General features: G+C 42.4%; 1 protein-coding gene across 2 annotated transcripts in view; it reads left to right on the top strand.

Annotated features, from left to right (window-relative positions):
• Positions 1-4329, top strand: part of COPS4 (COP9 signalosome subunit 4) — a 38773-nt gene extending 34444 nt beyond the window's left edge. Inside the window, exon 9 of one of the 2 annotated variants that reach the window (XM_054553306.2) lies at positions 3813-3869. In XM_054553306.2, the coding sequence (XP_054409281.1) occupies positions 3813-3869 (57 nt within the window). 2 annotated transcript variants of the gene reach the window in all.
• The last annotated feature ends 8418 nt before the right edge of the window (positions 4330-12747 follow it).

Here is a 12747-nt window from a genome sequence, read left to right on the forward strand (position 1 = left end):
CTGTCCTCCTGCTTCAGCCTCCCTAGTAGCTAGGACTACAGGTGTACACACCACACCTGGCTAGTTGTTTTTCTTCTTGAGATGGGGTCTTGTGGTGTTGCGAAGGCTGGTCTTGAGCTCCTGGCCTCAAGTGATCCTCCTGCCTCAGCCTCCCAAAGTGCTAGGATTATAGGTATGAGCTACTGTGCCTGGCTTTTTTTTTTTTTTTTTTTTTTTTTTGAGATGGAGTCTTGCTCTGTTGCCAGACTGGAGTGCAGTGGCGCAATCTCAGCTCACTGCAGTCTCCACCTCTCGGGTTCAAGGGATTCCCCTGCCTCAGCCTCCTGAATAGCTGGGACTACAGGCACATGCCACCATACCCAGCTAATTTTTTGTATTTTAGTAGAGACGGGGTTTCACCATGTTGGCCAGGATGGTCTTGATCTCATGACCTCGTGATCCTCCCGCCTCGGCCTCCCAAAGTGCCGGGATTACAGACATGAGCTACCGCTCTTGGCTGCCTGGCTGATAATTTTAACTTTATCTGTAATATGTGTCACAAATATTTTTTTCCATTCTGTCAGGTTTTCTTTTTCTTTTTCTTTTTGAGATGGAGTTTCTTTTGCTCTTGTTGCCCAGGCTGGAGTGCGATGGCTCAATCTTGGTTCACCACAACCTCCACCTCCTGGGTCCAAGCGATTCTCCTGCCTCAGCCTCCCAAGTAGCTGGGACTACAGGCATGCACCACCACACTCATGCACCACCATGCCCGGCTAATTTTGTATTTTTAGTAGAGACGGGGTTTCTCTATGTTGGTCAGCCTGGTCTTGAACTCCCAATCTCAGGTGATCAGCCCACCTTGGCCTCCCAAAGTGCTGGGATTACAGGCATGAGCCACTGCACTGCACCTGGCCGAATTCTGTCAGGTTTTCTTCTGGAAGACAATGCATAACATAAACACATTTTTAAATTTTTTTGCACTCAAATAGGTCAATGTTTTATTTTATGGCTTTTGAATTTCCTGTATTGATTAAGAAAGTCTCTTCTATCTTGGAATAAAACTAGTGTTTTCCTAAATTTTTCTAATATTATTTTACATTTAGGAATTTAATCCATCTACAGTTCATTTTTGTGGATAATTTTAGGTTATGCTCTAGTTGTTTTTTTCTAGGTGAATAGCCAATTATCCAAGTATGATTTATTAAATAAAACATCCTTTCTGATTAGATTGTGATCTTTGACATTATCTGATTAGGTTCCACATATATGTTTGCATCTATTTCTGTACTTTGTTTGGTTCCACTGATCTGCAACAATATGGTAATAAACAAATTTATAATAAATTTTAGTATTGGTAAAGCAACTCCTGCTTCCCCCTACTTTTTTTTGTTAAATTGAAATTCACATGGGCTGGGCACAGTGGCTTACGATTGTGACCCCAATGCTTTGGGAGGTGGAGGTGGAAGAATTGCTTGAGCTCAAGAGTTCAAGACTAGCCTAGGCAACATAGCGAGACCCCATTTCTACAGGAAAAAAGAAAAAAAGAAGGAAATTCACCTAACAGAACAGTAGCCATTTTAAAGTAAACAATTCAATGGCCTGTAGTATATTTACAATGTTGTACAACCTCTTTATCTCTATGTAGTTTCACAACATTTTCATCTTTCCAAAGGAAGCCCTTGCCCTTTAAGCAGTTACTCTCCATTCCTTCCTTCCCCCAGCTTGGCAACCACCAATCCATCTTCTGTCTCTGGATTTACCTAGTCTGGATAGTTCATATAAATGGAATCATACAATATGTGACATGTGACCTTTTGGCTGATTTCACTCAGCATAGTATCTTTAGGGTTCATCCATGTCATGGCAGGTAATCAGTGCTTCATTCATTTTTATAGCCGAATAGCATTTCGTTGGATGTATATACCTCAATTCCAATGGTTTTCATTTTCAGAATTATCTTGGCCATTCTCAAACACCAATTTTTTTATGTTAACTTTAATAATTTTGGCCTGGTTACAAAGCAAAATAGAAAAACAAAGGGGGATTGTCTTTGGGATTTCTTTAAATTTATTTATTAAAGGAGAAGGGTTGGTATTTTTATGTTATTGTATATTTCCACCTGGGAATGTGATTTGTGTCTACTCGAGTTACCTTTTGCCCTTTATTAAGATTTTATAGGTTGCGGCTGGGCGTGTTGGCTCACGCCTGTAATCCCAGCACTCTGGGAGGCTGAGGCGGGTGGATCACGAGGTCAAGAGATCGAGACCATCCTGGCCAACCAACATGGTGAAACCTCGTCTCTACCAAAAATACAAAAATTAGCTGGGCGTAGTGGTACATGCCTGTAATCCCAGCTACTCGGGAGGCTCAGGCAGGAGAATCCCTTGAACCTGGGAGGTGGAGGTTGCAGTGAGCTGAGATCATGCCACTGCACTCCAGCCCAGGTGACAGAGTGAGACTCTGTCTCAAAAAAAAAAAAAAAAAAAAAAGATTTTATAGGTTGCTTTTTTACTAAATCTGTGCCCTTTTTTGTAAATTTTGGTGCTGTTTTGAATGGGACATTCCTCTCAATTTTTTCTTTCTAACTATATAATGTTGGTATAGAGAAAACCCTGGTAGATTCAAGATGACTTTTTTTGAGGGATTTAAATGTTATGGTATTTATCCTTCAGTCAAGTACAGATTTGAATGTGTAAACAGACTTGCTTTCCCCAGTAGGTGGCAGTGTCTTATGAATCTGCAAGCCTTGGTGATGAAAAGACAGCCTCAGTCTTTTTTTGTTGTGGTTGAGGTTGTTGGGTTAGTCGGTTTTATTTTGTTTTCACTAGTAGTAGTAATAACATGCATCTGTATGTATTTGTTTTGTTTTGTTTTATACCTTGTGCCAGTAATTTGGGTACTTTTGAAATGCTAGAAATTTAAAAAAAGAAAAAACACTTTTCTTAACTGCTGTTTAAATAGCTTAGTTTTATTAGCCAAGATTTTTTAGAGTTTTTTTTTTTTTTGGAGATGGAGTTTCACTCTTGTCACCCAGGCAGGCTGGAGTGCAGTGGTACGATCTTGGCTCACTGCAACCTCCACCTCCTGGGTTCAAGCAATTCTCCTGTCTCAGCCTCCCAAGTAGCTGGGATTACAGGCGCCCGCCACCACGCCCGGCTAATTTTTGTATTTTTACTTTTCTTTTTTTTTTTTTAATTCTTTAATTTTTGTATTTTTAGTAGGGACACAGTTTTGCCATGTTGGCCGGGCTGGTCTCAAACTCCTGACCTCAGGTGGTCCGCCTGCCTTGGCCTCCCAAAGTGCTGGGATTACAGGCATGAGCCACCATGCCTGGCCTGAGTTTTAGACTTTTAAAAGCTAATAAAAGTATTGGCTGGATGCAGTGGCTCATGCCTGTAATCCCAGCACTTTGGCAGGCCCAGGCGGGTGGATCATGAGGTCAGGAGTTCGAGACCAGCCTGGCCAAGATGGTGAAACCCCATCTCTACTAAAAATACAAAAATTAGTCAGGCGTGGTGGCAGGTGCCTGTAATCTCAGCTGTTTGGGAGGCTGAGTCAGGAGAATCGCTTGAACTCAGGAAGTGGAAGTTGCAGTGAGCCGAGATCGTGCCACTGCCAATCTAGCCTGAGTGACAGAGCAAGGCTCCATCTCAAAAAAAAAAAGTATTTATTGTTTTAATTTTTTTTTGAATGGCTTTTTTCTGTTTTTTAGGTATTTAAAAGGAACATGCCTGTTCCAAGAATAGGCATGTAAAAAGTATGTATCTTTTAACTCACAGTTGCTGTGAATACAAAGGAATAATTTTAATTTTGTACATTGTTTTTCCCCTTAGCACGAGAAGCCCTGCCAACGTGGGACAAGCAGATCCAATCACTTTGTTTCCAAGTGAATAACCTTTTGGAGAAAATTAGTCAAACAGCACCAGAATGGACAGCACAAGCCATGGAAGCCCAGATGGCTCAGTGAATCCTTGCAGAACTTCTGTGCACATGACATCTTTTTCCATGTTGTGCAGATCAGTTTCACTATCTCCAAAGCATTTGCATCATGACCTTATACATTTCAATCCCTTTTATGCTGGATTCCGTTTAAAGAAGACATTATTAGAGCAGGAAGTACAAGCATTTAAAAATATGTAGTTCCCATATATTTCAGGGTCTCTGTGTATTAAGCTAACTCATGTTTTGAAAGCTTTTTCTTTAAACAGAGGTGAAATATCTGTGGCTAAAAAGTTTGAGATTTGTGATAACTTTGTAGTCATGTAAAACTTAAGTGCTTCATGCCTCTCCAAATGTGGTTATTCTAATAAATGGAGAAATGAGCCAAATAAAAGTAGTACTTTGTTTTTAGTTAGCGAAGAGTATTTTGTTCCCTTTTCCTTTGGTTCAGCAGACATTGATTTATGCCCTATGCTAGAAATACAAAGATGAGTCATAATGCCTGTTCTGCAGGCATCCAAAGAGTCAAAGAGCCAAGAGACAGTAAGTTTAATGCTTGTATTTGCTCCAGCTACTAGAGCACACGGAGAGTAGCTCTTCAGTTAGGAGAGAGAAGTCCGGGAAGGCTCCACAGAGGGTTATTTTAGCTGAGCTTTATAGAAAAACATGGGGAAAGGACTTAAAAAAGTATGTAGGTGACTTTTAGTATCAGCTCCAACATGTAAAGAGCTTGGAAGTCATCACATCCCTCCTCACAGCAAAAACCAACAAAAAACTGTACAGATTGGAGTATCAATGGCTTTTCTTAGATCCATGGAAGAATTAAAGTCATAGGGCAAACCACCACTCACAACCCTGGAGAGACAGGCAAATACAGAGAATCACAATTGGGATCAGCTTACTGGGAGAAGAGGCTGCTGGTTAGTGACTGGTAGGATCACTAAAATGGTAATTATTTAGATATTTTCTTAAACGGTAAAAATAAATACATATAAAAAAGTAAAATGGTAACAATGACAGCTACAGTAAACCTCAAATACAGCACAGCTCCTATCCAAATTAATATAAAGCCTCATATTAAAAGCCTAGTTACTGGCTGGGTGCGGTGGCTCATGCCTGTAATCCGAGCACTTTGAGAGGCTGAGGTGGGCAGGTCACTGACACCGGGAGTTCAAAACCAGCCTGAGCAACATGGCGAAACCCCGTCTCTACTAAAAACAGAAAAATTAGCCAGGTGTGGTGGTGCATGCCTGTAATCCCAGCTATTCGGGAGGCTGAGGCAGGAGAATCGCTTAAACCTGGGAGGCAGAGGTTGCAGTGAGCCGAGATTGTGCCACTGCACTCCAGCCGTGGACACAGAGCAAGACTCTGTCTCAAAAAAAAAAAAAAGCCTCATTACCTATTACTTGATGCATCATGTCTGGCTTTCAACCAAAAAATTATAAAGCATGCTAAAAGTTTAGAAAAAACACAATCCGAAGAGCTATACCAGCAACTGAACCAGACTAAGATCTGGCAGGAGTGCTGGAATGATCAGACCAGGAAATTAAAACAACTATGATTAACATGCTGAGGACTCTAATGGAAAAAAATAGACAACGTTCAAGAACAGATAGGTAATATAAGCAGAGAGATGGGAACTCTCTAAAAATACAAAATTACTAAATACAAAATTACTAAAATACAAAAATACTAAAAATACAAAAATTAGCCAGGCATGGTGGCAGATGCCTGTAATCCCAGCTACTTGGGAGGCTGAGGCAGCAGAATTACTTGAATCCTGGGGGCGGAGGTTGCAGTGAGCTGAGATCACACCACTTCACTCCAGCCTGGGCAGCAGAGTGAAACTGTCTCAAAATAAATAAATAAAATAAAATAAAATCAGAGTGTCAACAAGAGTATCAAAAAATACATGAGGCAGAAACTGATAAAACTGCAAGGAGAAATAGATGAATCCACTATTATAGTTGGAGATCTCAACTTCAATGCCTATCAGCAAAGGACAGATCCAGTAAGTAGAAAATCAGTAAGGACATTGTTGAACTCAACAGCACCACCATCAACTGAATATAATGACATCCATAGACTGCTTCATCCTGCAACAGCAGAGTACTCACTCTTGTCAGCTCACTTGGAGCATTCACTGAGGTAGACCAACCTGGGCCATAAAACACACCTCAAAATGTAAAAGAATAGAAATTATACACTGTATGTTCTCAGACAACAATGGAATTTGTTTTTTTTTGAGACAGAGTTTTGCTCTTGTCACCCAGGCTGGAGTGCAGTGGTGTGATCTCGGCTCACTGCAACCTCTGCCTCCCGGGTTCAAGCAATTCTGCCTCATAATCATAATCCTGAAAGACACAATCCTGAATGCCAAACCCCAAATGTTGATGTCCCAAAAGATCAAAATCCTTGAAGTTTAAAATCTCTAAAGTCTAAATCCCTCATGTCTAAAATCCTGAAAATTACAATCCCAAAAGATTAAAATCCTCAATGTTGAAACCCTGAAAGCCAAATTCGGGGGAAGGGGATTAGTGTATTTTTTGGTTGTACACAGGATGGTTGCATCATGTTAGTTGTGTCATGTCAAGCAGAACCATAGCCTTTTTGTCTTTATTTGGAAATTAAGTGTGGTTTAAGGGGGTGCAAATGAGTGCCAAATTGACAAGGGGTAGACAGTGGACATAATTTTAGGTGTCAACTTGAATGGATTAAGGAATACCTAGAAACCTGGTAAAGCATTATTTTGGATGTGGCTGTGAGGGTGTTTCCAGAGATTAGAATGTGAGTCTGAGTGGACTAAGTGGGGGATGATCTGCCCTCATTGTTGGTAGGCACCAACTACTTGACCAGGGTCCCAAAGAGAACAAATATAGAAAGCAAATTGGTGTCTCTCTGAGATCTGGGACAGACTTTTCTTCTCCTGTCTTGGACCCAGAACTCCAGGTTTGCCAGCCTTTGGACTCCGGAACTTACACCAGTGGCCCCCTGGATCCTGAGGCTTTTGGCCTCAGACGGATAGTTGCACCATCAGCTTTCCTGGTTCTGAGGCCTTTGGAGTTGGACTGAGCCATGCTACCGGTATCCCAAGGTCTCCAGCTTTTGGATGGCCTCACCGTGGGTCTTTTCAGCCACCATAATTGCATGAGCCAAGTTCCCTAATAAATTTCCTCTCATATCCTATTGGTTCTGTCTCTCTAGAGAACCCTGACTAATACAGATTTGGTATTGGGGAAGCTGAACATCATTTCTTCTTACTGTATTGCTTACCACACAATGGAAGAGATCTGTGAAATTGTTCCCTTGCAAAAAGGCTGTGTTAAGTGTATGAGGCTACTTAAAGTGAAACAGTTTGAAAGTTAATTGTTATTAGTGCTGCAAACGTAGAAAATCACCTAATTGCAATGGCTGAGAAATAACCAGACTTTCAGATGGACAACATGTACTTACAAAATTTGTAGACCACAACCACTCCCCAAATACAAGTACTGTGAGTGTTCTGAAGATCATAGAAGTGAAAACACAGGCCAAAAATACAAGAAATCTCTTATGCCAAATTATTTAATCATGTATGGCTTCTGCCCCTTTACACATAATGCCAACTCGCTATGCTATGTGTTTCATCTTCGCATTATTTTCAATACTGAAGGTAAATTTAGATCTCTCTTTTTTTCTTAGTCTGGCTAAAAGTTTGTCAATTTTGCTTAACTTTTCAAAAAACCAACTTTTTGTTTCATGGATTTTTGTATTGTTTACTTCATTTTGATTTCATTTATTTCTGTTCTGATCTTTATTATTTCTTCTACTAATTTTGGACTTGGTTTGCTCTTGTTTTCCTAATTCTTTAAGATGCATCATTAGATTGTTTATTTAATGTAGGCAGTATAAGTTTCCCTCTTTTTTGATGTAGGCACTATAACGATAAGCTTCCCTCTTAGTACTGCTTTTGCTGTATCCCATAGATTTTGGTATGTTGTGCTTCCATGAGCATTTGTTCCAAGAAATTTTTAAATTTCTTATTAAAATGATCCATCCTTGAGAATGATCCATATGCTGAGGAAAAGCATGTGTATTCCACAGCCATTGGATGAAATGTTCTGTAATTATCTACTGGATCCATTTGGTCTATTGTGCAGATTAAGTCTGATGTGTCTTTATTGATTTTTCTGCCTGGAAGATCCATCCGGTGCTGAAAGTGGGGTGTTGAAGTCTCCAGCTATTATTGTATTGGGGCCTAACTCTCTCTTTAGCTCTTTTTTTGTTTTGTTTTGTTTTGTTTTGAGATGGAGCTTGGCTCTGTTGCCCAGGGTGGAGTGCAGTGGTGTGATCTTGGCTCACTGCAACCTCCGCCTCCCGGGTTCAAGCTATTCTCCTGCCTCAGCCTCCCAAGTATCTGGGATTACAGGCATGTGCCACCATACGTGGCTAATTTTGTATTTTTAGTAGGGATAGGGTTTCTCCATCTTGGCCAAGCTGGTCTCGAACTCCCAACCTCAGGTGATCCGCCTGCCTTGGCCTCCCCAAAGTGCTGGGATTATAGGCATGAGCCACTGTGCCTGGCCTTTTTTATTTTATTTTTTTAAGAGAGGGGGGTACTCACTACATTGCCTAGGCTAGACTCAAACTCCTGGGCTCAAGTGATCCTTCTGCCTCGACCTCCTGAAGTGCTGTGATTACAGGCATGAGCGACCATGACCGGCCCTGACTGTGTATTTTCAAATAGCCTGTCTTCAGGCTCACTAATTCTTTCTTCTGCTTGATCGATTCTGCTACTGAAAGCCTCTAATGCATTGTTCAGTATGCCAATTGCATTTTTAGCTCTGGAATCTCGGTTTGATTCTTTTTATTTTAATCTTTTTGTTAAATGTATCTGATATAATTTTGAATTCCTTCTCTGTGTTATCTTGAATTTCTTGAGTTTCCTCAACACAGCTATTCTGAATTCTCTGCCTGAAAGGTCACACATCTCTGTTTCTCCAGGATTGGTCCCTGGTGGCTTATTTAGTTCATTTGGGAGGTCATGTTTTCCTGGATGGTGTTGATGTTAGTAAATGTTCTTCAGTGTCTGGGCATTGAAGAGTGAAGTATTTATTGTATTCTTCACTGTCTGGGCTTATTTGTACCCATCCCTCTTAGAAGGGCTTTCCAGATATTTGAAATTTTTTGGATATTGTGATGTAAGCTGTATCTGATTTAGAGGGCACCCCAATCCCAGTAACACTGTTTTCTTGCAGACTCATGGAGGTACTACCTTAATGGTCTTGGACAAGATCCAGAAGAATTCTCTGGATTATCAGGCAGAGAGACTCCTGTTCCATTCCGTTACTTTCTTCCAAACAAAAGGAGTCTCACTCTCCTTGTTCTGAGCCACATAAAGATGGGGGTGGAGTGACACAAGCATCCCTGTGGCCACCACCACTATGACTGCATTGGGTCAGACCTGAAGCCAGCACAGCAGTGGGGCTTGCCAAGGCCTGCTGTAACCACTTCCTGGCTACTGCCTATGTTTGCTGAAGGCCCTGGGGCTCTACAATTAGCTGGTGGCAAAGCCAGCCAGGCCTGTGTCCTTCCCTTCAGAGCCGTGAGGTCTCCCAGGCCCCAGGTGGGTCCAGAGGTGCCGTTTGGGAATCAGGGACTAGAGTAAAAAAACTTGGAAGTCTACCTGGTGTTCTATTGTACTGTGGCTGAGCTGGTATTCAGACCACAAGATGCAGCCCTTCCCACTCTTCCTTTCCCTTCCCAAATGCAGAGGAGCCTCACCCCGTAGCCACTGTCACCCCAGGCCACGAGGAGTACTGCCAGGCTACCTCCAATATTCCCTTAAGCATCGAGGTATCTTAAGTCAAGCTTGTGTTGAATGCTTCCTGCCTTGGGACTTGCCCTTCAGGGCAATGGGTTCCCCTCTGGCCTGGGGCAGGTGCAGAAATGCTGTCCAACAGTCAAGTCCTGGAATCGGGGACCTCAAGAGCCCACTTGGTGCTCTACCCCACTGTGGCTGTGCTGGTACCTAAGGTGCAAGACAAAGCCCTCTTTACTTTTCCCTCAGCTTTTCTCAAACAGAAGGAGTTTTGCCTTGTTGCCACCACAGCTAGTAATGTGCTGAGTCTCACCTGAAGCGAGCAAGTCTCAGAGGCTCAACCAAGGGCCTTGACATAGTACCTAAATGTCACTGCTGGTTATTCAGGGTCCTGCCAACCTTCAGTTAGCAGGTGATGAATGCTGCCAGGATTGAGTCCTTTTCTTCAAGGTAGTGGGTTTCCTTCTGACCAATGGTGTGTCTAGAAATGTCATCTGGGAACTAGGGCCTGGAATGGGGGCCTCACGACTCTTCCCAGTCCCCTATTCTGCCGCAGCTGAACTGGTATCCAAGATGCAAGACGAAGTCCTCTCCACTCTTCTTTCTCCTCTCCTCAAGCAGAAGGAAAGAGTCTCCTTTGGAGCCAAGGGCTGTGCAGCCTGGAGTTAGGGAAGGGGTGATGCCAGCACGCCCTTGGCTGCCTTAGCTGGTGTCTTAGTATGTCACCTGCCCTCCCAGTTAACTGTCTCTGGGCCTAGTTCAGCACTAGAACTCGCCTGAGATCTGCAGTCTTCATGGCCTGGGGTGCCTTTCAAGTTTACTTGGAGACCCAGACTGTAGCCCTCGGTGGTGAGGTTTGCAGGAACTCAAGTTTAGACCACTGGGATCAGTGATTCCCCTCTGGGTAGGGCTGTTATTAAATGCTCCCTCCATGGGCAGGCGTCAGCTGAGTTTGGTGTGGTTTTCCTTTCTGCCATTACAGGACAGCACTGAGTTCAGTGCATCATAATTGCTGTGTTCTCCCTCCCCTGCACCCAGAGATATCCTCAGTACCACAACACAGCTGCAGGGGGAGGGGGGCGTCAGTGATTCAGGACTGTTTTTTCTATTTCTTTGGTTTCTCTTTAGCATTATAAAGTTAAGACCAGGTACTATGAGTGCTCACCTGATTTTTGACACCTCATGAAGTTGTTAAATTGGTGTCCTTGTGGAGGGGGATGATAGCTGGAGTCTTCTATTCCTCCATTTTGCTCTGTCTCCTCATTTTTTTTTTGTTTTTTGGAGACGGAGTCTTGCTCTGTCACCCAGGCTGGAGTGCAGTGGCATGATCTCGGCTCACTGCAACCTCCACCTCCAGGTTCAAGCGATTCTCCTACCTCAGCCTCCTGAGTAGCTGGGACTACAGGTGCTACCATGACCAGCTAAATTTAATTTTTTAAATTATTATATATTGTGGGAGAAGGATTACCTAGGTGCCGAGGCAAGAGACTGAAGGCACAGACTGTTTCAGTATAATAAAGAAAATAGAATAAGAATAGTCGTAGTACAAATTAGATATAGAGATGATCATGGACAATTATCAATCATTATTATAAACATTATTAATCATTAGCTTTTAATATTACTCTTTGTTGCATTACTAATATAACCTAGGAATAACCAGTGGGTATAGGGTCAGGTGCTGAAGGCACATTGTGACAAGTGACCCAGAAGGCAAGAGGTGAGACTTCTGTCACGCCCGCATAAGGGCTGCTTGAGGATTCCTTGGTCAAGCAGTAATGTCAGTGTCTGGGAAGACACCCATGACTTAGCAGACTGAAAAAGGGAGTCTCCTTTCCTTGGAGGAGTTAGGGAACACTCTGCTCCACCAGCTTCTTGTGGGAGGCTGGATATTATCCAGGCCTGCCCACAGTTATCCGGAGGCCTAAACCCCTCCCTGTGGTGCTGTGCTTCAGTGGTCATGTTCCTTGTCCACTTTCATGTTCCTCCCGTACTCCTGGTTCCTCTTTGAAGTTTGTAGTAGATAGTGGTAGAAGAAATAGTGAAAGTCTTGAAGTCTTTGATCTTTCTTATAAGTGCATAGAAGAAAACGCTGATGTATGCTGCCTTCTCTCTGCTTCAGCTACCTAAAAGGGAAGGGCCCCCTGTCCTATGATCACATGACTTGCTTCACCTTATCAATCACTTAGAAGATTCACCCTCCTTACCCTGCCCCCCTTGTCTTGTATGCAATAAATATCAGCGTGCCCAGCCATTCAGGGCCACTACTGGTCTCCACGTCTTGATGGTAGTGGTCCCCTGGGCCCACTGTTTATCTGTTTATCTGTTTATCTGTTTATCTGTTTTTAGCTGTTTTCTGTTTATCTCTTTGTCTTGCGTCTTTATTTATTACAATCTCTCATCTCCGTACACGGGGAGAACACCTGCTAAGCCCCATAGGGCTCAACTCTACAATATATTTATTTTATATTGCCCAGGTTAGTCCCTAACTCCTAGGTTCAAGTGATCCTCCCACCTCGACCTCCCAAAGTGCTGGAATTACAGGTATGAGCCACACCACACCCGGCCAATAATACACATATCTTTGCAAGCATAAACGTTCAGGTATCCTAACAACAGTCTCATGAGTATAAGAGTTATGAGTAGATGAACTGTATTCATAAAGAAATAGGCCAAAAAGCAAAATGTATAAACATATATGATTGGTAATTGTGTGCACTCAACTTTATAACTGTGGTCATCTGAAATACCAAGATGGACAACATAAGTCTTTTGACAAAATCAATAAAAATCCGCAGTGAGTTATCACCACACATGCAGTTGCCCAAAGAGCCAAGATCTCAAAATATTTTATCTTTCACAAATACGGATGTACAAAAAGAAGATCTTTTATTGAGGAAGTTGCAATGGTTTTACATACACGCACAATGCTTACACAAATTCAGCTTTGCGATAATGCACTTTCATGGAGTCAAATTTGCAAAAATGCATAAAATGAATTAGAACTTTCTAAACATCTTTACACAATT

Source organism: Pongo abelii, chromosome 3 (assembly GCF_028885655.2).
Source record: "Pongo abelii isolate AG06213 chromosome 3, NHGRI_mPonAbe1-v2.0_pri, whole genome shotgun sequence".
NCBI classification, from domain to species: Eukaryota; Metazoa; Chordata; class Mammalia; order Primates; family Hominidae; genus Pongo; species Pongo abelii.